Source organism: Acipenser ruthenus, chromosome 47 (genome assembly GCF_902713425.1).
Source record: "Acipenser ruthenus chromosome 47, fAciRut3.2 maternal haplotype, whole genome shotgun sequence".
NCBI classification, from domain to species: Eukaryota; Metazoa; Chordata; class Actinopteri; order Acipenseriformes; family Acipenseridae; genus Acipenser; species Acipenser ruthenus.
This window is the reverse complement of record NC_081235.1, coordinates 2,631,269-2,657,783: the sequence shown is the minus strand read 5'-3', so window position 1 is coordinate 2,657,783 and position 26,515 is coordinate 2,631,269. Positions and strand designations below refer to the sequence as shown.

General features: G+C 39.5%; 1 protein-coding gene across 6 annotated transcripts in view; it reads right to left on the bottom strand.

The window, feature by feature from the left end:
* LOC117401529 (microtubule-associated serine/threonine-protein kinase 3) overlaps positions 1-12,336 on the bottom strand; it is a 96,089-nt gene extending 83,753 nt beyond the window's left edge. For 2 of the 6 annotated variants that reach the window (XM_059013998.1, XM_059014001.1), the window contains exons 1-2: positions 8,454-8,474; positions 7,001-7,032 (exon numbers count right to left, since the gene is read on the bottom strand). In XM_059013998.1, the coding sequence (XP_058869981.1) occupies positions 7,001-7,032; positions 8,454-8,459 (38 nt within the window). In that variant the 5' untranslated portion in view covers positions 8,460-8,474. Of the gene's footprint in view, positions 1-7,000; positions 7,033-8,453; positions 8,475-12,219 lie in introns of those variants that run through there. The other 4 variants (XM_059014000.1, XM_059013995.1, XM_059013994.1 and 1 more) reach the window with 4 other exon arrangements.
* Between the last annotated feature and the right edge of the window lie 14,179 nt (positions 12,337-26,515).

Below are 26,515 nucleotides of genomic sequence, written 5' to 3'. Positions count from 1 at the left end.
CTTCTATATATATCTTAAAAAGTGTGACAGAGAGTGGAACGGACAGACAGACAGCCTCAGATGTGTGTAATAGTTATATTGTCCAGACTGTACAAGATGACATCTCTGCTACAATTAGCGACCGAACACAAAACACACACACACACAACGCATTAACTTACATCTGTGCTGTATTTAGGTCCTGCCAATGTACTTATGGACACCATAATCTATGAACTCTGCAATATTCTGAATTCTGAGCAAAATTGCACAAGGATACACATGGAAAAATAAGAATGTGGTATTACAAACAATAATTCCATTAAAGGTGAAACAGCTTCATAGTAAATATACTGTTTTTAGCCTTCACTTGTAAGAAAACCGCTATCTTATAGACCTTTGTTCTTTTGTAAAAATAAATAAATAATATAAGAAATACAAACTGTGATACCTGAGTAAAGGTTTACCACAGTAAATCTGCACAGTAATTTTGCAGTTTTTACCATACCTGACCATGCCTTACAATGCTTGCCTATGTTTTTTCATACCTCTCTGTGCTTTACAATGCTTGCCTGTGCTTTACCATGCTCTCACTGTGCTTTATTACACTTTGCTATGCTTTTACTATGGGAAACTCTTAGAAGGCTAGTCCCAGAATGAAGCTTCATAAATCTATTTTCATGTTAGGCTACACAGACAAAATGTCTGGCTTTGTTTTCATGGTTTTGAGAGAGTAGAGTCACCAGTTCTATTTAGTGTCTCCTAGAATATCAAAGCTCAAATCTTTAACCTAAATAGCCATTGAAGCAGCCTGCTGATTGACAATCCAGGCATTCCTCCTTCAGCACCCCTGGTTTGATACAGGAGAGTGAACCCATCTCCATTACATGCCTTTGTGTCTGCCATGTTGCCAAGTTGTGTTCTCATGGCAACCAACACAAATGGTCCAAGTCAATGGCTAGCTGAGGGGAAAAAACATCTTGGAAAACCCTTATACCATGTGTTGTTCATACTGTATATTCGTTTTTTTAATGTTTATTTTTCAGGCGTGCACAACTGTACCACAGTCTTTACAATAAATGCAATTTGCACTATTTTTTTGTGTATACTGTTAGTAACAAAACCCTCAGGGGTAGATGTACTAAAGTGTCGGAAGTCTAGGGTGAAATGTACTAAACATGCGCAATGCTGTTAGTCTCTTTTTAGGGAATGCCTTGTGGCAGCAGTTTTTCTTTGCAGTTCAACCTTAGATGAATATGTAATTATTGGCGTTCCTGCATAAATTCGCAAAAAGGGGGCAGAGATAGTGCAAATGAGGGTTCACAGATATTACAATGAGATGTACTAAAGCTGCAGACAATCACGACACTTACAATTGCATCAATTTGTTCAGAACTTTTGAAAGCACGTTTCAAAACAGTCACAATTGTTGCTGGTATTTCCCAGTCTGCTTTTCTCTCGTGCGTTGGAGCATTGGCTACAGCACAGCAGCATAAGAAATGTGCTGTCTGCTGCACTTAATGGAGTGGCAGAAACCTGGCCAGGTGATTGTGTTCTGTATGGATAAGACTCATCTCATTAATTAATCATTTAAGATGAATTAACTTAATAACAGGGTTTGTTAGTAAAAAAAAAAGCTGAAACTAAAGCTTTCATTCTATCCTCACATTTTAAAGTGACTCGATCTCTGTACTAGTTCTCTATTGTCTGGGTTCTGTAAAGGGGACTATTAAAATCAATATGAGATCCAATCAAGGCACTAACAATCAAACCGTTTCCCTAATTAAGAGAAAAAAAAGGGTTAGGTGTGTTTAAATAGTTTCTTTTGTTCTGGTGTTAGGGGTTCGGGTTTGTTAGGAGGAAGCAACATTCTGAGCTATCGTGTGGAATAAAACTCAGTGAAAGAAGATATTCTCAGTGTTAAATAGAAAGTGCTTTGCTGTTTCGTTATTCTTTCATTCTTGTTAAGTTAAGTGTATATGTGTACTGCTTTTTTATTTACTTCTCTCCTGTCTTATGATGTTTGCTGCCGTTCTCCCAAGGACACTGCCACCTCCTCCGGTTCCCTTCAACAGGTCTTTCCATTTATATAACTCCCAATACAGTACCAGGACTTTCAAGGGGTACTGGAAACAGGTCCAGGACGCTGAGTGAGATTGAACTGTGTTTGCTTTTTTTTTTTTTTTACTTTTTCTGATAGATTATTTTGACTGGGAGAAATGTTTTGTTTTGTTTATAGGGTTAAACAAGCGCCTCGTACATAAATCTCATTTTGTTTGTTTTATCTCGGGGTTAAACGAGCACCTCGTTATCTAGGCTCATTTTATGTTGTTTTGTTTGATTAGTCACGCTCCTGATTTGTTGTCAGATGGACATTATATTGCTTTAAAAGGACTTTGTTTTTTTTTTGTTCTCAACGCTCTCTTGTAGTTTGCTGTACAGACTTTTTATTCATATATATATATATATTTTTTTTAAATGTGTGAATTGCTGTAGCTGCTGTGCATATAAATGTATTGTACTGTAAGGGCGTGGGTTATAATTAACTGGGGGAGCTTTATTTGAAGATTGTATATATTTTGCATACTATTGAAGTATTTATTGTAAACTTCTGTTGTAATTTGAAACTGACTGACCCAGCGATTTTTGTTTTTCTTGGATCTGTGGCTCAACTCCCCTTCCTTTTATATTATCCATATATTCTGGGGGGCAGTTTTATTATTAATTCCAATAGGGATATTTAATATTGGGTTTGTCCGTGGAGTTGAGTTTGTTACAAAGTTGCAAGTTGTGCTCAATGCATTTGAGTACCTAATTTTCACTAAAGTCAGGGTGTACTTATAAGCCTTGAAAACAAATTTCTATGACATTTCTGGTTTTCCCAGCGTGTTGGGAGCAATAGACTGCACACATGTGCCATTAACCCCTCCAGCTCATTCTGAGCATCTGTATAGGACCAGGATCTATTGTGTGTTAATTGTCTAGGCTACTAAGTAGGCCAAGTTAAAAATAATAATTAAAATAAACCCTAAACTCATTTGTTTTCAATTTAAAATAATCTTATTCTCATTGTACACCAGTGTACAATGCAGCAGCATGATTTATGTTGTGTTCGGTAGTCTGAAGTAAAAAAGTACGCTAGGTATTCATTTGATTTTACTGCTGTACTGTATAGGGCAGCAGTGTGGAGTAGTGGTTAGGGCTCTGGACTCTTGACCGGAGAGTTGTGGGTTCAATCCCAGGTGGGGGACATTGCTGCTGTACCTTTGAGCAAGGTACTTTACCTAGATTGCTCCAGTAAAAACCCAACTGTATAAAAGGGTAATTGTATGTAAAAAATAATGTAATTGTATGTAAAAATAATGTGATATCTTGTAACCATTGTAAGTCACCCTGGATAAGGGCGTCTGCTAAGAAATATATAGGCCTACTGTACAGATTTATATTTTTTATAATGTAATGTGTAGCGTACCCAAAACACATTACTGTTATTTCAGCGCAATGATTTACATTTAAAATACATCGAGAACTGTAAATGTGTATGTGTGCGATTTTATTGTATTGTTTTTAAACCCGACACCTCCTTATGTCGGACATAAGGGGCTACTCTATGATTTATGAAAAGCTTTTTGGGGGTGAAGGTTTGGGCCCAACTATAGAATCTGATGGGATTAAACTGTCTTTCATTTTTCATATATATATAACAGTTAAAATAGGTAAAATGAATACAGAGCAGAATGCATTGTATAGATAATGTTTACATTTAACAAAAACAATGTTATTTTGATTCTTGCACCCTTGCATGTATAGACGTTATCCTTCGTCCTACGTTAGTCGCACGACTCTCGCAATGTATGCCAGAGATCTTGCTAAGAAGACGCAACAAATTTTTTAATTAATACATTGCGGCACTTTCATTAACATATTTTCTCTTGGTATACGACAAAATGTATAATTTGTAAATTGTCGCAACGAAAATGCAAACTGCGTTTTTTTTTAGCGCTGCGACTGGCCCATCTTAGTTCATCTACCCCTTAGCGTTCCAGAGCACCCTGCAAGGTTTACAAGAAATGTATTGCGTTACCTTTGCTGTGTCCTGTGTCTGTATCGCAGCGTTATATTTTTTTGCATTTTTAATCGCACATCCTGGGTCATTAATCAACTGGACAAATACATTCTCAATGGCAGCGCTCTGCAGTAGAAAGAGAATTCCTCTTATAGGGATGGCAGTGTATCGGATCATGCTCCTGTAACAATTGCTGGGATACCTTCACACAGACTGGGATTATCAAAACTTCATGCTGATTCAAAACTGTATCACATCTGTAAATACAATTAAGTCACGTCCCCATTGGAACCACTTAGCAGCAACTACACTTCTACCTTTGCAGAGAGTGTAGATCTCGCACTCAGAATGGCAATGACAAAACTATTGAAATGTTTAAACCACAACTGGTTCTATAGAAACAGATTAGTGTTTAATAAGTCTGTTTTTTATTTAGATGTAATGACTTTAATATGTTGTAAGTGTTCGGTGACTGCCTCTAATCTAGTAGAGTGCATTTTCTCTTGCACTCTTTGTATGACACACCCAACAAGGAGTATGCACTTGCACTTATAAACATACCAATGACAGCTAACAGTATCATGGGAAAGCAGATCAAAATGGCCTACATTCACAGGACATGTGAAAATGGGAACATACTGTATGTAAAGACAGAGTTCTCCATACATCGCCAGATTCTGACTCTCAATAATTTGTGCTAAAGAATGTCCTAACCAAGTTTTATCACTACCTTTTAAACTGTAGGGGACAACATTAAAGGAAACCCCCCTCACAGTGCACTGGACATTACCACTGTGAAGCATCTGGGGTTAAACTCCCCTTACACAGCTGTCTGGTGCTTGAGTGAATAGTGCATGTCCTGATCTGCACATCTTAGCTTTGTGCTCCATCAACCTGGATAACCAGTTGCAAGCTCGTCACGTGCTAGTTTTCATTAATAAAATATAACCCGGTAAAGACTGCCACCCACAGGCAGCACTGGCATACTGCAATGGAATAGAGATCCTTAGCCTGGTAGGTTATCCACATTTTTTGCCCTATGTATTGTAAAAAACAATTGGTCCTATTTACAAAACTTCAGGAATGTTTTGTTAGGGACTGTTTTTTTAAACCAATATGGATTTATAAATAATGTTTCCTAACCCTTTTCATGAGTCTTGCAATGTAATTGTATGTAAAAATAATGTGATATCTTGTAACAATTGTAAGTCGCCCTGGATAAGGGCGTCTGCTAAGAAATAAATAATAATAATAAAAAAAAAAATAATAATAATAATAATAATAATCATTCTTGGTGGTTCTTATTACAATTACTTAAATATTGAGTTTTTAAAATATTTTTTTGTCTGTGTTGCTTTGACAAGGAGTTTGGGATCTGCTTATCAGTTCTAGTTTCCTGACACAGACTAGCCATGTGTGTTTATATTAGTACAGCAACATCCAGCACCATCTAGTGCACAGGAATGTATTGCCAGCAAAAAGAGAACTGGTTTCCAAAGTGGCAGATCACTAGATGGCGCTGGTTCTTACGTCTATAAAGACACTGATCTAGCCCACATTACATGTCTATGGTGGACAACTAGAACTGAAGAGTAGCTCCTGAACTTGAGTTGAACTTATTGAAGTAAACGAAAACAGTATTTGAGTAATTGCAGTTAGAACCACTCAAATTGTGCAAAAAAAAACCAAAACATAAATGTACGATCAAATTTGAAGCTAGTTTTTTTACATAAAGCTTGCAATAAATGAACCCTTTTTTCATGAACTGATTTAGGCAGGGTTTGAAGTACAACCTCCTTTTTTAAATCATGTTTAACCTAAAACAACATTTATAAAACAGTCCTTAAAAATATTCATTAAAACAATTTGTGTGAATCTCAATCATTTGTATTTTAAAAAGGGTGTGTGCATCTTTTATATGAAAAGCACGATGCATTGGATGCTGTTAATAAGAAAAAGTGTGACAAATAATATCCCAATCGCTGCTCCATCAGAACCAATTCTCAATCAGCAGGGAGTTCTATCGGGATGCAGAGGGAGCCCATGTATGCACACTTCAGAGTTGGGCAGCAGTGTGAAGTAGTGGTTAGGGCTTACACTTGAGCAAGGTACTTTACCTAGATTGCTCCAGTAAAAACCCAACTGTATAAATGGGTAATTGTATGTAACAATAATGTGATATCTTGTAACAATTGTAAGTCGCCCTTGATAAGGGCGTCTGCTAAGAAAAAAAAAAAATAATAATATCTAGAGAACTGCGTATCCAATTCTTTAGCATTACTGGGAGCATCTGAATATGGATAAGCAGGTGCTTGTATGTATGTCTGTCTATGTATAGGAATATGTCATGTTTACATTCTGAGTCTATCTAGACAACCGCTTGTCCAATCTTTAACTACCTGAGTATCAGAATCTGAGTGTTTATGATGGAACCTGTCTGTAAATATGTATTCTTAAGATATATATGGATGGCATATTGATATTTTTCATGCTACTGATGCTATAATGTTTTATTGCCAGCAGTGGTAGGGGTTTTTTGTTGCTATCATGCTAAAATACATGCATGGCAGAAAATGAATAAAAGATCACGTGCAAACGACCATCGATGCTCTTCCGGTTCCTATCAACTGATTGACCTCAAAGCAGAGCCTCAAAGGATTCCACTGATTTCAGCATCAACAATGTGGCAGCTGTAGGTAATGCACTCCATACCCTCAGCACTCTCTGTGTAAGAAGTGTCTCCACTGAAAACTAAATCCAGCATTTCCAATAAAGCACACGTATCACCTGTCATCAAGCCCCCTGGCAGGGGAAAGGAAACCGGTTCACTTTCCATGTGCAAACACTCACAGCACAACATTGTATTACACTAGATTAGGTGTAGATATTTACCAGCCAGACAAAAGACACTGCATTCGTCAAGAGAGGCGTCAGTAATGAACAGTTGGTACTTACATGCTGCCTCTCCTTGGAAGACTCAACTCCTTCTGTGAATTGAAAGAAACAAAATGCGAGGCATTAACAGTCAGTAAATGAACATGTACTTGTGTACTATTTCAGCATTCTGGATAGGTGTTTTAAATTAACGGGACTGTAACTGGCAACAGAATTCCATAAATCTTGTCGTGCACTTCCATGTGTTTATCTGGATCTCAGATGTGCAGTGCTGAAAGAAACACATGTAACAGTAAACCTGGATTTCCATTTGAAGCATGCTGTCAGGCTGTGCTTGCTGCGTCACCTGGAGGATGAAATTCTTTCCAGCGGTTCATGTTTTGTTGTCATATGAGTAATAATACTATTTAATTAGTTTTGATAATGTATTGAAAAAAACAAATGTTGACTGATCAGCAATACAAATGTTAGTCTACATATGGTAGGTTGTTTTTTTTGTTTTGTTTTGTTTTTTGTAATGGTTATTGCCCATTGGTAGAAAATGTTATTTGGGATTCAAATTTAGCTGACGTTTTGGTCCACAGTAAACAAACAGATCAGCCACATTAAAGGGCATTAAAACCTTTAAGAGCACATGTCAGATATATGCAGATATATTTGTAAAGGTAAAATGAAAATCACAAATAGTGAAAATAAACACAATATTAATAAACCTGTCCTGCAAAACTAGCAACCTTGTTTATGGTATATTTTGCCAAACATTTTAAATAAAATATGTAGGACAGGCAGGTACAGCATTATATAAACGAATACAGAATCCCCTCCCAAACCCAAGAAATGAAGTAAATGAACCAATAATAGGTCAACACTTCATAAAAAATGTGCTTAACATGAATGACCTACACTTTGAAGTTTTAGAAGTTAGATAAATGTATCGTACAGAAGAATAAAGGAAAATAAATGGATAAATAGACTCAATACCATGATGCCTGTTAAATAAAGGAATAGTAGATCGTTACATCATTAACTATGTAGTAAATGACATCACAAGCACATTAATAATAGATTTAAATAGAAAGAAGTGAGTGTAGTTGCCATGGCATCAAAATCCTGGAAGTACCTCCTGTTTGTTTTCAAACACACTTTTCCTTGACAAAGGCAGGTTAAGCACACCAAAATGTTGGGAAGGTGGTTCTTTTTAATCAAACAACTTTATATAATCGTGATTTTTAAAATTGTATTTATTTATCAAGAAGTCGCGTCCACTGTGTATTAAAGTTGCGGTTTCGGCGCGGTCATAAGTAAACTGTTTGCACGCATGTATAATTGCTTTCAAGATGGATTTTTGTTCATTTCTTCAAAAACAACACTAAGAAAAAAACATACAAGCAGATAATAACCAGAACATAAGTTCTTAAGACTCCCTCTTTATCACCATTTGAAAGAACACGTTTCATGTTTCATTAAAAGTGAAGAGTTGCAGCTAACAATAATGACGCATAACATACAGTACCTGCATAACAGTAAAAACTCACTCATAAAAATGAACAGCCACTACAGTATCTGCAAAACGCCAATAAACCTTCAGTCACAAAATTTAACAGTAAGTTAGTTACAGTACTTGCATCACGGCTCACAATCTTCCTTCCCGTTGCTAACCATAGCAACGGGAAAGAAGATCACTGATTGGCTAGAGAGGATGAAGGCATACCAATCCACCACTAGCAAAAGACAAAGTGAGTGACGTTTCCTTTTCTGTTTCAGTTTACTTTTCAGCATTATTTTGTAACGAAATTACATATAAATAATAGAACCATTGTAGTCACATTAAAAGTTGCAGCAACTATAAAAAAATGAGTTTTCCGCAACAAATTCAAGGCCCGCGCTTTTCCTACACCCTTATATATAAACAAATAAAAACAAGCTGTTGAAGGAGGAGACGATTTCAAATCCAGGTGAAATGCTGAAAGAGGTACAGAACATTATGAAATCATTTTAGCTGCCACAGAAAAGGCAGGTGTAATTTCACATTTCCACGGAGTGTCTTCAGCGTGGTGCCAAATCAATTAGGAGCTGTGAATAAACACAGGCTGCTCAACACTTTGACACAATGCATACAGATTCCTCCTATGTGACAGTCATTACTTTCTTAGGAAATGTGTTCCATGCTGGGCCCCGCAGTTCACAGTGGGCCCTGCTCGACATGATAATCAATAACATTAATTTGGACCTTTTTATACTCCTTGTCAGGTAGTTATGAAAAGGCTTCACTGGAATCCTCTTATACACTTGTAAATTGTAAAATTAAGGTGACAGTCTGAACCAGCAGCCACTGCATTCAGATATGAAAAGACTTTACCTGAAGCCGTCTTCTTCGTAGAAATTTCATGATGAGAGTTTCTAATATAACGCCCGTGTCTTCAATATGATTTCCAAACCTGGTCAATGGTTCACCGTTACAGAGAACACCTCTTATTCTGACTGCTTCGATGGTGCGAGACTAAGTCAGTGACCTGTTTAACATAGATTTAGCTGCAATGACATGAGCTCCTTCAATCATTAACCGTCTGCAAAATGACCCGTCGAAACCTGAACTAGCTAGTGTGTCTCTTTCATAACTTTAGAAAGCTAATCTTGATTAGTGAAATGCTAAACCTTGAAGCTGTTATTCATTTATGCTGGAAGGCATCCTCTTCCTTTTTCAAAACAGAGGCACTTTATGAAGCGTGCTTTTCAGAATGACGTGTTGGCTTTTATTATTGTATTTACTGGGCTAGCTCCTGTAACTAAGCTAGTCAGCCACCTGGAATCATTTTTTGTTTGCTGTTTCTGCACTCATGGGTATTTGGCATGTTTAAAAACGTCACCTGCACATTTGTCTCTGAACAGGCCTGGGAAAGTGGAATTGTTTTTCCTGAGTCTAGTATATACATGACCTCTAGAGATGCACTAGTAACTTCTTACCTCTGGAACAGTTGTATATTTTCCATTGCAAATCTTTATATTTAGAAAATCCTTCAGAGTAATCGTAGCTAGCAAAACTGTTCTATAAAAGGTCTCCACCATGCACATCTATTCACTGTATAGGTCTCAAATGTGTAGTTCTGAATGAGACATTTTAGCAAACGCGTATCATTTCATAACATGATGGGCACATTCACTAAACCTTCTTAAGTAGAAACAAGGTGTGTCTTCACACAATCCCTTAACATACACCTTATTTCTACAACTGAGGTGGTATTAACTAGGGTGACGCGCCATGGCGAGTGTTATGGAATTCATTAGCACACCATAGCGCGTGCCCACGACCTATTAAGCAAGGAGCTGAGCTGGAGGATGTGTGGAGGAGAAGAGAGGCTCTAGAAAAAACTTGTGCTGAAAGGCAGCTTTTTATAAGACGGGTCTGTGACAGCGAGCGAATGAATCCTAGTCAACAATCTCCCTCCCGACCTGTGAGGGCGCTGTCTAACAGGAACTGGGTGCCCCGGACTGGATGGTTTGGCAGTTCATTCCAGGTTCAGTTGGAAGTCAGCCATCCAGAAAGGAGGACAATGCTCCATGCCACACAGCCAGGTCAATCAAGGTGTGGATGGAGGACCACCAGATCAAGACCCTGTCATGGCCAGCCCAATCTCCAGACCTGAACCCCACTGAAAACCTCTGGAATGTGATTAAGAGGAAGATGGATGGTCACAAACCATCAAACAAAGCCGAGCTGCTTGAATTTTTGCGCCAGGAGTGGCATAAAGTCACCCAACATCAATGTGAAAGACATTGCCAAGACGCATGAAAGCTGTGCTTGAAAATCAGGGTTATTCCACCAAATATTGATTTCTGAACTCTTCCTAAGTTAAAACATTAGTATTGTGTTGTTTAAAAATGAATATGAACTTATTTTCTTTGCATTATTCGAGGTCTGACAACACTGCATCTTTTTTGTTATTTTGACCAGTTGTCATTTTCTGCAAATAAATGCTCTAAATGACAATATTTTTATTTGGAATTTGGAAGAAATGTTGTCAGTAGTTTATAGCATAAAACAAAAATGTTCATTTTACCCAAACACATACCTATAAATAGTAAAACCAGAGAAACTGATAATTTTGCAGTGGTCTCTTAATTTTTTCCAGAGCTATATATATATATATATATATATATATATATATATATATATATATATATATATATATATATATATATATTAGCTCAGAGAGCTATATATATTTGTTTTGAATTATATCTGTGTTTTGTTTTTTGGGTATGGCTTGCTTTAGCGAAATAGACTGGTAATTAAGCACACTTCCTGTGTGGTGGTTCAAGACACAACTGACCTGCGCTACGTCCTGTGGAATCTGCATCAGCAGCTCGAGCTTGACTTACAGAGATATCGCCACAGCAACAGATGATGCAATCAATCCCTGTTGGTGACGATGACAACTGCGTCCTCAAACAGGTTGCTTTGGAAACAGTGGTACCAAATAATACCCAGACAGTGACCCTGAAGAAGGTTCAGTGGTAGATCATACTAGCGCACTTAGTTCCAGCTAAATGTGTGTGTTTTTCTTTCTTTCTACAAAACAATAGTTATTTTGTATGCAAATGTTTACATTGCTATAAAAACAATAATAAACATATTAATATGCGTCAGTGATAAGACATGATCATCTTTAGTTGATAATTATCTGTAAATCACATAGCACACAAAGGTGCTTCATCTTTTAATGGACAAATAATGCTTCTGTAGGATTTGAATCCAATCAGTTTGCGCTCAGCCCCATTCACTAGATCATATAGTTATTTTCATATCGATTCTTACTCTAGACGTGCCATTTATTATTATTATTATTATTATTATTATTATTATTATTATTATTATTATTATTACATATGCCTAATGCATTGTTAAACCTCCCTTTTACAGTATTGTAAAAATCAAACCAATACACGACCATTACCTTTAGTGCAATGACTTCATAGGGCTTCAATGAGCTCTAAATCATAAGGCAAAGTAATGCAACATCGTATCAGCATTGTCAACATAATTATTGATACCATTGTATCAGCATTGTCAACATCATTATTGATACCATTGTATCAGCATTATCAACATCATTATTGATATCATTGTTGCAAATCCATGGTATTATGTGTCATAGCCGAGTACATAAAAAAAAACGGAAACGCTTAATTAAAACAACACAACTTCCAATTACAGTACCGGTATTTGTTTTGCATGTTACAGTTTTTAGATGTGATCGCGCTGCGCGGCACTGTCTCACCTGTAGCCCGCGGCGTCTCAAAATGTTTGGCTCGTCCATGGTCCGGCTGGGGGACGCTGCCGGCAGTGCTGCTTGTTTCTCTCAGTTCATCCTTGCACTATTTCTCAATGAACGAGCTCACCGCTGCCCTTGGATACTCAACATTCAGCTCTGTTGTGTTGCCATTGAACAGGACTGTGGTCAGCTGACCACACACCAGCGATGAATGAACACAGACTCCCGTAGCCATCCTTCCTCTCTCAAAATCTCTACACGGAATATATAATGACCCAGGATATTTAACCCTAGTGAATCCGACTGGCCGAGGGGTTAGGAATTAGTGCGTACTATTTTGACTCGATTTTTTTGTATTCGTTGCGTTTCTACTGATGTTGACGGGCTATGCGAATTACCTCAAAACAAGCCTGGCTCGCCATGTTATAACAACTGCCTGAGTCAGACCCGTGTGGAATGCGAGAGAGACGTTATCGATGTGAGAGATGTGTTACTCTCATTCCATACTTCATTACACCTCATTGTAAAAATATCAAACATCTATTTATTTAATTTAGTTTTTCATATTTCATAACTTGTTTAGATTTCAAAGTGACAAGGAGACAAAACAGCCTCATGTTTGTGACTATCGTTCAGGAAAGAAAACAAACCGGACATCAAAGTCTGGTTTCTGGTAAAATAAGGTTCATGCAAGAGTAAACAGTCATACAGTAATGATACATTTCTCTAAATAAAATGATTAAAATAAAAAAAGAAAGGGCAGGGGTGAAATTCTCAACAAACACGTGCAGGTACTCATATACACAGGCCGGTCTAAACATTTTAAAAAAATGGAGACAATCTGATTACCAATGAGTAAATACTTTTAAAATGTACACAATACATTTATAAATACAAAATATAACTGATCAATTATAACCAATTCACTGTAAACAAGGAAGCTGAAAATCCTGAAAGCGTTGTATCCTCTGCTTGTATCACTCAGCCATGCACTGTAATATAACACTGAAGCTAAACCTTAAATGACAAGCATTAAGAAATATCACACTATGCAGTAACTGCTGTAGAGAGGGAGTTTTGTTTCAAGATATCCTAAAAAAGGATGATGTTATAAAAAATGGTATGAAAAAAATGTGCTATGAAAAAATGATACAAAAAGGTCTAAGTCAAACCATGCACAATAGGGGCTAAAATACCCCTCAAATGTTTTATGTAACAGGCACTACTAGTACTAATGATGTACCGGTACTTGACTTGGCCATTGTAATCTCCAGAGTATTCTCTGAAATCATCCCCATACTTTCCAGACCCTGGGGACTCCCCTTCAACAGGACCTGGTCATGCTACAATAATAGCCTTTTGCTTTATTACTTTGACTACAATAATATATTCTGTGTGTTTCTCTGTTGTGTTTCTGTGTAGATTAATTACCACGATCTATTCCATATAAAGATTTTCCAGGTAAAAACAGTATAAAAGTTGACTTAAAAAAATAAATGAATGTATCCCTGGTATTGTGGTTTCTGCACAATAAACAAAGTGGCAAAAGACACGTTTTCATAAAAGTAACATCATTACTGTGGTTACTGATGCCTTTGTTGTTTTTAGATGTACACACAAGTGAAAACTCATGTTTAATTTAAATCAGCTCTTCAAAATGTTTTTGAAAAGGGGGCATTGTACAAAGAAAAACACCTCAAGTCTCCATGCCTCAAGCCTGCCCTGGACTGGAGGGAACACCCTTTCTCTTAGGGGGTAAGGGAGGGAGCAGTTCAGTTTCCATGCTTCAAGCCTGCCCTGGACTGGAGGGAATACCCTTTCTCTTAGGGGGTGAGGGAGGGAGCAGTTCAGTTTCCATGCTTCAAGCCTGCCCTGGACTGGAGGGAGCACCCTTTCTCTTAGGGGGTGAGGGAGGGAGCAGTTCAGTCTCCATGCTTCAAGCCTGCCCTGGACTGGAGGGAGCACCCTTTCTCTTAGGGGGTGAGGGAGGGAGCAGTTCAGTCTCCATGCTTCAAGCCTGCCCTGGACTGGAGGGAACACCCTTTCTCTTAGGGGGTGAGGGAGGGAGCAGTTCAGTCTCCATGCTTCAAGCCTGCCCTGGACTGGAGGGAACACCCTTTCTCTTAGGGGGTGAGGGAGCAGTTCAGTCTCCATGCTTCAAGCCTGCCCTGGACTGGAGCACCCTTTCTCTTAGGGGGTGAGGGAGGGAGCAGTTCAGTCTCCATGCCTCAAGCCTGCCCTGGACTGGAGGGAGCACCCTTTCTCTTAGGGGGTGAGGGAGGGAGCAGTTCAGTCTCCATGCTTCAAGCCTGCCCTGGACTGGAGGGAGCACCCTTTCTCTTAGGGGGTGAGGGAGCAGTTCAATCTTCCTTGTGAAAAATCCAAGTGAAAAAATAATGCTTTAACCTCCTTCTGTTTTTCAATATACCAACAAATACATTTCTTCAGTTTTATGGATATATGTAAGGACTGAAATCTACTAAATGAACGGGGTCTATCCATTGTACATGTGCAGATAAACAGCTACTGTCTTGGAGGCCTCCTGCAGAAGCTTGATTAATTGCTATGCTTCTCAATGCTCATCTGTCTGTTGTGCCACACAGCTCTTTGGCTGTCGTCATCTGGAAATGCTGCTGTTATTGCCAGACTCAAAGTGGCACAGGATTTTCACACAAAGACTGTCTCTCATGTCAGACAAGGCGCTCCATTATCTGTGCCCAATAGCATCAACACCCTTTTGTTCCGGCTCTCTGGTGGTGAATAGCTGTGCTGCATGATCAGATGAGGACAGCAGACTGAGTCTGTTCTCCCAAAAGCGTTGCTTCAGTTCTTAAAGGTGCAGTGTCACAATTCACACATTTCTACCTGTATCTGCAGGACCGCTTATCCAGTTATCATGAAATGTATTATTAACATTGTTTAGCAAAATGTATTGATAATATCAGATTCTGGAGATAGGGGGTCCTTTCATCTATCCCTCTGGAAATGTTTGCATTAATCTGGAGCATTGTGATTTCATTGCTAATTCTTTCATTGCTAATTCTATACTATGCTGTAATACTGTTGATGCAGATCTTGTTCATAAACTGCTTTTCCATCACACTGGTAGCTCGAACTTTGAATTTACAGCTGTGGCAGGAGATGTATGTTACGAACATGTCTAAAAATGTAAAAGCTTCAAATGTTATTTTATTTCAAGGACTGACCATCTGAATGTCAAATATAATTTTCTATTCAGAAATCAAATCCTGGTGAATTTTAAAAGTGTCCTCAATAAACCTCTCAGAATCATGTCAATCTGCAACACCAGCGTGTAACCATTAATCTGTTCCCCTGCAACACTTTCCCCCAAATGGATATAAGAAATTGTTGCAGGGGGACAGGTTAATGGTTACACTCTGGTGTACTGGCTGTAGTCAGAAGCCATGTTTAAGAGCTATACTGAGGCCACAGGTGGTCTTTAAACATTTTAAAAAGACACCATTATATGATAACTGAAACAGAAAATGATACAAAGTGAATCTAAAGACCATTCATTTGAATAGCTCTGTCAAAACTACAGCAAGTCACTATTTAAAGTTAGGATGAAGGTTCAATTGGGATTAAAGGGTGCGATTACTGTGGTTTATAAAAAGCACAGTGAAGTGTATTCGAGCACAGTGAGAGCTTGGTAAAGCATAGGGAAGCATTGTAAAGCACAGAGAGGTAAAGAGTGTGGCAAACCATGGTAAACACATAGCATAACCATGAGAAAACTGCTAATTTACTGTGGTGCTTCTGGAAAACACTGAGAGACTTCTAGTCAAACCATTTGTCATTGAACTTGAGGTTCTTTTATTATTATTATTATTATTATTATTATTATTATTATTATTATTATTATTATTATTATTATTATTATTTCTTTCTTAGCAGATGCCATTATCCAGGCCGACTTACAGTCGTAAACAAATACATTTCAAGAATCGCAGTACAAGTATTAATACAATTAAGAGCAAGATAAAATACAATGACTTCAGTTCTAGTAAGTACAAGTATATTACAAAATACGAATCAATATCAGAGCAGATAACAGTGTCAGTGATAGTTACATCAGGATACAATTAAATGCAAAATACTACAGATTGAATAACACTTGTGGCAGATTACAGTACAGTACTCTGTAAAGTACAGGATTAAATGCAGTAAAATAGGGAGCAGATAAGTGCAAGTAAAGCGCATTAAGGAAGAGTGATAAAGTGTCCAGAGGGAAAAGAGGAGTTCTACAGGTGCTGTCTGAAGAGGTGAGTCTTGAGGAGGCGCCCGAAGGTGGTCAGGGACAGGGCAGTCCTGACATCTGTAGGAAGGTCATTCCACCACTGCAGGACGAGGATGGAGAAGGAGCAGGCTATGGAGGCAGGGGATCGTAGAGGAGGTACAGCCAGTCTTCTAGTGCAGGCGGAGCGGAGAGGTTGAGTGGGGGTGTAGGGAGAGATGAGGGTCTGGAGGTAGCTGGGTGCAGTCTGGTCAAGGCATCTGTAGGCGAGTGGTGATCGGGAGCCAGTGGAGTAGCGTGGGAGAAGCGAGGCAGAGAGAACACCAGGCGAGCAGTGGATTTCTGGATGAGCTGGAGCGGACGGGTGGCGGACGCAGGGAGGCCAGCCAGGAGGGAATTGCAGTAGTCTAGGCGGGAGAGTACCAGGGCCTGGACAAGGAGCTGGGAGGCGTAGTTGGTGAAGAAGGGTCAGAGTCTTCGTATGTTGCTCAGGAAAAATCGGCAAGTGCGTGCCAGAGTGGAGATGTGCTGGGAATATGAGAGGCAGGGGTCCAGGGTGACTCCGAGGTTCTTAGCTGAGGAGGAGGGAGAGTGTGGTAGATTCCAGAGGAATAGAGATAGAGAGATCAGAGGAGGGGGAGGAGGAGGAGGGAAAGAAAAGGAGGTCAGATTTAGAGAGTATGTATACATCCAGCCGTACTGAGTGTTTGATAGGCACGGATGATGGTGTGTAGTGTTTAGTACATCAGGAGATGCAATAATGACCAGTTTTATATGGTAACCTCACTCTTAAAATGCAATTTGTAATTATTTTTTTCCACTGCATAATTTCAGCTCCACACTGCCAGAAATTGTTCTGATCTTCGCATTGGGGGTGTATTTGAACCTCACTTCTGCAAAACATTGAATAAACCCTGTGACAATATCACCACTACTCCATAGAAAAGAATGCAATTATTGCTTTAGAAATACAAACGCATTATTTGCCTTTACATCAGAATGAATCAATACAGGAATAATAACACATTATATTAACTTGTTGTGTCCGCAATAATTCTGAGCGGTTCGTCTTACTCTAGAAGGTGTTATTTGACAGCTCTGTGTAAGGTGCCTTGACGGTGAGTTCAGGAGCTGCTCTTCAGTTCTATCAGCCTGCAATACACATATGTATCATACTGAAGGCTAAATGAAGTGTCTTTGTATTAGTGAGCTCCAGCACCATCTAGTGCACAGCAGAGTACTGCCAGAAAAACAAAAGGAAACTTGCTCCAAAGCGACAGATCACTAGATGGCGCTGGCTCTTACACTGGCTGCTCATCTTGCCCTCGTTACATGTCTATGGTGGGCAACTAGAACAGAAGAGCGTGTCCTGAACTCGTAGTCAAAGCACCTGGACACAGACTTATCAAAGGTGATAAATCACATATCAGAAATCAACCAATTACAGTGAAGTATTTGCCAAGATTCCAGTACCCCTTGCCCTGTGTACAGATGCCATCCCGTGCAGAGAGCACTGCACCTAATTCCAACGTAAAAAAAACACACACCTGGTACCTTTAAGAAACATTACCGAAATGCAGAGATAGAAAAGCAATAAATGAAATCGCTACAATCTGAACAAGGTAAAAGACGTTTACCTGTTGGCCTGCACGCATTATTCAAGGACTGTGCCAGATGATTCTAGACTGAACCATTTCCGAGGGGAGGATAAAAGTTATTTTAAAAAAGAATAAAATGTTAAAAGCTATTCCTGAGTTCATTCCTCAGCTTTGCCTTGCGGTCCTCTCGCCCAAACCGCATGAGATGACACCCTACGTACGTATTAACATTAAAAAAAAAAAAAAAAAAAAAAAACCCAAAAAACAAAATATGTATGTAATAATATTACTATGAATGATTGTAGATCGTGAAAAAATAACGGGACAGTAAAAAACATAAATTGTAATTTCACAACTTGTTCATTTTAGTCATCAATTTGTATTATTTACCCGTGCTTCTCAATGAGTATCCAGCAGAGGGGGCTATAGCTCTCAAATAGCACTCTCAGTCCCAGCTTTAAGCTTTACGTCGGCTTGGTACAGGTGTTTTTCTTATTTCGATTCACTTTGTAAATCAGTTTCTGTTTCACTCACACACACCAGTAAGAATTACCTCATAGCCATTATAATTTTTAAAATTGTAAGATTTATTTTAATGGAAATTAAAAAAAAAAAGATTGCTTCTGATAAGAAAGTGCTGATAATGTGGTGTGGTTGAACGAGATAACATCAGGTTGTATAAACAGCCACATAATGTGGTTAAAAACAAGGTATCAAAACAAATGGTTTATTAAAACAGGTCACTGAGCCGATGTGTTAAACACAGAACTAAACACTAAGGTTTAAGCTTCTGGCCAGGGACTAAACTAGATCAGCCAGTGTTTTATACAAGTTATCTGCCCTTCTGAATCATGTTTCCTTCTTTCCTTCAGTAAATTGCTAAAGAGCAACTCCTGAACTCGGTCACTTTAACAGACTTAATACAAAAACCACGACATCTGAGCAGGCCCCAATTGCACTTTGAAGCACTATAATTACAAACATAACAGAGAAAAAGTATAAACAAAAAACATTTCAAATGTCTTATTGAAGTGTTAACCTTGTCTGAGAAGCTGTGTTTATGATACCTATTGAGATGTCTTCTATTATAAATGACTATTCATCTGACTCTTAAAGGTGCTTTCTAACTATTACAAAATCTAATGAGACTAACCTTTGCAACGTTTCCATTGATATTAATGTTCTTCTATCAGATTGTTCGTGAGACCTTTAAAAATGAGCGGAATAAAAACACCTTTAGATTTGGAATGCTGTGAATTATTGTGGAACATTTTAGTGTATAAACCCAATACTGTGACCTAAGATGCATGAATCTGTAAGTATGTATTACACTGAATGAAAATGATAGAATCCTGTATTGGGACAACAAACAGACAAGCCCTACAGTGTCCCAAATAAACAGCACAGCACCTTGCATTCTAATGAATTGGTATCTCAGCCCTTTGAATTGAATGCAAATGCAAGGTCTGGATGGGAACCACAAAACAATGGGTTCAAAGAGGAGCGTTTTACCTGAAGAGTAAGCCCTGTAGTCTTACCATTCAACTAGAGAGCAGGCCCTGTAGTGTTACCAAATATATTAAGTGTTAGCAAATATATTAAATGATTATTTTTCATAGGTTTTTACAAAGGAGGACACGGACAACATGCCCCACATGTCGACCTGTTCCTATCCAGTTTTAAATAACTTTAGCATAACAGAGGCAGAAGTGTTAAAGGGACTAGGAGCTCTTAAAATAAACAAATCCCCTGGGCTGGATGAAATCGTCCCAATAGTACTCAAAGAAATGAAAGAAGTTATTTACAAACCGCTAACCAAGATCATGCAACAGTCTCTTGACACAGGGGTTGTACCAACAGACTGGAAAACAACAAACGTAATACCGATCCACAGAAAGGGAGACAAAACCGAACCAGGTAACTACAGACCAATAAGCCTGACTTCTATTATATGTAAACTTATGGAAACTATGATAAGATCTAAAATGGAAAATTACCTACAGTATATGGTAACAATATCCTGGGAGACAGTCAGCATGGTTTTAGGAAAGGGAGATCGTGTTTAACTAACCTGCTTGATTTTTTTGAGGATGCAACATCGACAATGGATAACTGCAAAGCATATGACATGGTTTATTTAGATTTCCAGAAAGCTTTTGACAAAGTCCCGCATAAAAGATTAATCCTCAAACTGAACGCAGTAGGGATTCAAGGAAATGCATGCACATGGATTAGGGAGTGGTTAACATGTAGAATACAGAAAGTACTGATTAGAGGAGAAACCTCAAAATGGAGTGAAGTAACCAGTGGTGTACCACAGGGATCAGTATTAGGTCCTCTGCTATTCCTAATCTACATTAATGATTTAGATTCTGGTATAATAAGCAAACTTGTTTTTCAGACGACACAAAAGTAGGAGAAGTGGCAAACACTGTTTGCAGCAGCAAAGGTCATTCAAAATGATCTAGACCGCATTCAAAACTAATACAGACACATGACAAATGACATTTAATAGAGAAAAGTGTAAGGTATTGCACGCAGGCAATAAAAATGTGCATTATAAATATCATATGGGAGATACTGAAATTGAAAAAGGGATCTATGAAAAAGATCTTCTAGACAATGTGGGGAAGCTATGAAAAAGGCCAACAAGATACTCGGATATATTGTGAGAAGTGTTTAATTTAAATCAAGTGAAGTAATGTTAAAACTTTACAATGCATTAGTAAGACCTCACCTAGAATATTGTGTTCAGTTCTGGTCACCTCGTTACAAAAAGGATATTGCTGCTCTAGAAAGAGTGCAAAGAAGAGCAACCTGAATTATCCCGGGTTTAAAAGGCTTGTCGTATGCAGACAGGCTAAAATAATTAAATCTATTCAGTCTTGAACAAAGAAGATTACGCGGTGATCTGATTCAAGCATTCAAAATCCTAAAAAGTATAGACAATGTCTACCCAGGGGACTTTTTTGACCTGAAAAAAGAAACAAGGACCAGGGGTCACAAATGGAGATTAGATAAAGGGGCATTCAGAATAGAAAATAGGAGGCACTTTTTTACAGAGAGAATTGTGAGGGTATGGAACCAACTCCCCAGTAAATTTGTTGAAGCTGACACCCTGGGATCCTTCAAGAAGCTGCTTGAAGAGATTCTGGGATCAATAAGCTACTAACAACCAAACGAGCAAGATGGGCTGAATGGCCTCCTCTCGTTTGTAAATTTTCTTATGTTCCTATTCAACTGTACAGCAGGCTCTATAGTCTTGCCATTGAACAAGAGAGTAGAGAGTGACATGAAGATGGGACTCCCGAGGGACCCACAGGATTCCCGCGGTACAGGAAAAAAAAGGTGTTAAATTTTTCGGGACGGGATGGTACAGGAGTGAAGCTCACGGGAACGGGCGGGACCGGGAAATAAAATAAATAAATAAACCTCTCAGGACGGGCAAGAACGGGATTTAAGATTCCGGGAATGGGAAGGAATGGGACTACTCTGCCACCAGCAGACAGGAAGAGTGTTTTTTTGAAAGTCGTAAAAGAGCCTATGACATGGAACTTGACTGCTACCATAAACATACAAAATAATATTAACATATAATCACATTAATTTTACCAAATTATGTTTAATCACGCTACAATTAATCAAATAATACCCTGAAATACACAGAGGGCGATCTCCATTTCCTGGTGTGGGGCCAGGAGGCTGTGACCTCAGGCTCCTTGCATCTGCCAGTGTGGATTTTAACCGTATCAGACACCTCTTATGAATGTGAATTATGTAGTGATGGATGAGAGGTAGAGAGAGAAAACAAGGATTGTCTCCACCGGCTACCGGTGTAGCGTTTGAATTTTTATTGTTGTCAAGTCATTTTCATCAAGTCTCAAGTCAAGTCCCAAGTCAAGTCTCAAGTCCCAAAAGAAGTGACTTGAGTCGGACTTGAGTCCGAGTCACCAACTCGAGTCAACAACTCTGTTAAATAATAAGACTGGCTCTCTGGCCTCTTTCCCTCTGACTTCAAACAAGCCTCTATCACCCTCCTCAAAAAACCTACCCTCTAGCCCACCTCCCTCCAGAACTACTGTCCTGTCTCCCTCTTACCCTTCCCCTCTAAAACCCTCGAGCAGGCAGTACACCGCCAGCTCTCTGCTTTCCTGTCTAACCATTCCCTGCTCAACCTTCTCCAAACTGGTTTCCACTCTGCTCACTCCACTGAAACTGCTTTCCTGTCTGTCACTAACTTGCTAAACACTGCCCGTGCTGCCTGTCTCTCCTCTGTCCTAATTCTCCTCGACCTCTCTGCTGCCTTTGACACTGTCGATCACTCTATTCTCCCATCCTCTCTCGCTGACCTGGGAATCTCTGGCACTGCTCTGGCCTGGTTCTCCTCCTACCTCTCCGACCGCACCTACCACGTAATCTGGTGCGGCTCAACCTCCACACCTGATCTCCTCTCTATGTCCGTTCCTCTGGAATCTACAACGCTCTCTCCCTCCTCCTCAGCCAAGAACCTCGGAGTAACCCTGGACCCCTGCCTCCTACTCCCAGCACATCTCCACTCTAGCACGCACCTGCTGATTCTTCCTGAGCAACATACGACAAAATCTGGATTTGTTTGCAGTCAACAAACGACACAGTTATTGAGACACACAAAACACTCCTTCTCCTCCTCATAGCGGGCCTGCAGCCCTTGTATACTGACCTGCCCCCTCTTGCGTCTGAGAATCTGGTTGGCGGAGACCTCTTGGTAGCCTCCGCCTCTCGCCCACAACGCTCCAGTCACATGTCCATCACGCAGGTCCTCCGAGGATCTTATCACGATGTGTACACTTAAACATATTTAGGTCGTTATGGGCCCCTTCCGAGTGTGGGCCCGGCGCCATTGTAAACCCGGCCCTGACAAAGACGCATATACGACTCCTTGTACAGGCGTACATTTTCAATCCAGTCACTTGGAAATCACTCAAGTTGTTCCCACCAGCCTTCTGATTTGAAGATCGCCCGAATGTTTCGATCTACCCTCATGGTACTACAGATCGTCGCCACTGTATTTAGCAGGACAGAAAAATCAAAACGGCATCTCCGCTGGTTTTCCAAAAAATTTGGTTTTTTTTTTTACATTTGTGGCAATTTATTAATTCCAGTTCTCCTTAGTTATGTCAGACTTTAAATGAAGACTCTTGAAGGTTCCTGCCTTGAACTAGTAAATAACTACAAATATTGGGAGTATGGTTAGATAGGAATTTGAATTTTACAACAGGTATTGATATGCTCTCAAAAAAACTAAAATTGAAATTGGGTTGTTTTTATAGACATAAATCCTGTTTTTCAGAACAAACCAGAAAACAACTGACCTTGAGTACACTTTTGCCTCTGATTGACTATAGTGACATTATTTACAGAGTATCTACTACAACAGTCTAAGGAGAGCTGGATCATTTGTACCATTCTGCACTGATGTTTATAACAAACCTGGGTTATTCTGTTCATCATTGTGAATTATATAAATTAGCTGGTCTGACTTCTTTATCTCCATGAAGAGTGAAACACTGCTACATAATTGTTTATAAGGTTGTCCTTGGCAAAAGCCCAGATTATTTCAATAAATTGTAATTGCCTCTAGTAGTACTTATAATCTTAAATCTCAGACTCTTCTAAGTTTTTCAGTTCCTAAAGTTTGACCAGAGTTTGCCATTCCGTTTTCTTGCTCCATAGGCTTGGAATAAACTTCAGGAAGAACTGAAACTTACTGTCTTGATCCCTTTAAAGGAGTTCAAACTGAATGTGCTCCTATGCAGCCGAGCCTTGTTTCTGTTTTGGCCGGTGCTCCTGAATTGTTTCTTGTGATTTGATTGACTTGTTTGTATTGGTTGTGCCGTTTGAATTTGTGCTTTTTTGTTTTGTATTAAATGCCACCTTCTTGACCAGGTCTCCCTTGAAAAAAGAGATTTAAATTTCAACTGGACTTTTCCAGTTAAATAAAAATATAATAAAATAAATAAATACATAAATGTCATATTGCAAAGAAGCCTTCTGATGTGGTTCACCAGAACGGACCCCAGACACCTCCATACTTTCTACTGTCTTCTGATGTGGTTCACCAGTACGGACCCCAGACACCTCCATACTTTCTACTGTCTGCTGATGTGGTTCACCAGAACGGACCCCAGACACCTCCATACTTTCTACTGTCTACTGATGTGGTTCACCAGAACGGACCCCAGACACCTCCATACTTTCTACTGTCTGCTGTATATAGTCAAAACTTTTGATTAAGTATTGATGTTCGCAAACATGTACCTGAAGATGTAAAAGTTGGGGGAGGTGCCTCAACAGTTATCATGATGGTTGGTTCTCTACACAAGCTTTATGCATAATTCTCATACATATTTTACCCAATGTGCCCAATTATTTTACCCCTGTTTTTTTCAACCAATTTAGAATGTCCAATTATGTTCCTTCACACAGCAATTCCCCTCAGCATCTCAGGAGAACAGAATTTCAGTGGGTGTCCTCCAATCCGCAAGCCAATTGCCTCTTTGCACCCAGAATCTCCACAGCAGATGGAGCTACCGCTCTCTGGAGGACAACGGCAGCCCTACAGGTGTGTGCTTGGAGCTCACCAGGCAGCTGGCCTGTAGGGGCCGCTGTAGCGTTTTGAGGGGAAACAGTCCCTGCTAGTTTTGCCTCCCGGGAGCAGGAGAGCCAGAGGCAATGTGACATTCCCTCTGGAATCCTTGTGCGAATCACACAGCCAGGAACCTGCACTCACCCCTAACCCTAACCCTGCACTCACCCTGCACTCACCCCTAACCCTAACCCTAACCCTGCCCTCAACCCTAACCCCAACCCTGCACTCACCCCTGACCCTAACCCTAACCCTGCACTCACCCCTAATCCTAACCCTAACCCTGCACTCACCCCTAACCCTAACCCTAACCCTGCACTCACCCCTAACCCTAACCCTAACCCTGTCTCCCAGCAGTGAGCCGGGTTGAAATAAACAATAATTGGGCTTACCAAATTGGGGAGAAAATAAGAAAAATAATTGCAGATTCCAAATTTATAAATAAATAAACAAATAAATAAATAAATAATTAAGAGCCAGCGCCATCTAGTGACCTGACACTATGGATCAAGTTTACTTTTTCAGTTTTCTTTTTTCGTTTATTTTACTGCAGTATACTGCTGTGCACTAGATGGTGCTCAAGCTTACTAATATAAAGACACTTTGGCTGATCTAGCCTACAGAACATGTGTTTATGGCAGGCAATTTGAACTGCAGAGAAGCTCTTGATCTCATAGTAAAGCACCTCACTTATCAAATAATACAAAATACTTGTGCACATGCATTAGAGCAGGGGTTCCCAAACTGTGGTCTGCGGCCCAAAGGCGAGAGCAATGACAGTCTATGTATTTTTTTCTATTAATAGCGAAAAGCAGGCGCTGACGGCAGCTGTAATTGTAGAAAAATAAAGTGTGGCATGGGAATATTGGTGGACTGTCAATCAAAGCAGAAATTCACAAATCAGAGCTAACAGATTGGCGGGATGTAAAGCGAGAGCTCTGGCAATAAGAACCACATCATATAGTGAGGGAACAGTGAAGAAACTAAGACTGTGTTATTTGAAGCTACCAAGTCTCTAAGTGCTTGAGTTTTCAGTTTGGGAGGTTACGCACAATCGAGGAAGAACTGGATTTCATTAACAGCAGGCTTACAGGTCTGGGGCTGCACAGCTGACAGGAAGCAGTCTATCTGCGGATAGACTGCACACACACAAGATATACTGTGAGAGTGGCTGAGTGTAGAGACTGCACACACACAAGATATACTGTGAGAGTGGCTGGAAAGACAGCCGACTGCAGGGAAGTAAAAGTGAACCGAGACTCGAGAAAGGGGAATTGAGAGCCTGTCTGGCACAAAGTGTGTGGAGAGTCAGATTCATCCAGACACAGAAAGATAACTAACCACTGGGTTTAGTTTAGTAGCCCAGTTGCCTGCCAGAAGTGACGTTCAGTGTTGCACATTTTAAGGGGGCGTTTAAATATTACGTCGACACTGGGGGGGTGTTACCTTGACGACTGCTGCTGATTAATTTGAAAGGGCAAATTTCATTATTTACACTTAACTGAAGAAGAGACTTTTAAGGTCTTGAGAACTAGTGTTTTATCTGTTTATCTAATAAACTTTATCAGCTCTTCAAAATAATATTAGTATGGACATTTTAATAAAACTATCATCATTCTATTTTGAAACAAAACTACATTCATTTTGTGAAAGGCCATTTTGTCTAAGATTTATGTATTTTGAAGGGTACCGAATTTAAGTAAAATACTTCATTAACCTGTGGCGTACAGTCAGGGGAGCGCAGGGGTCCCCGAGGTCACCCCTGGTAAAGGCACGACTGTGTGGTGTGCAGAATGAATCATACAGTCAGGGGAGTGCAGTTAC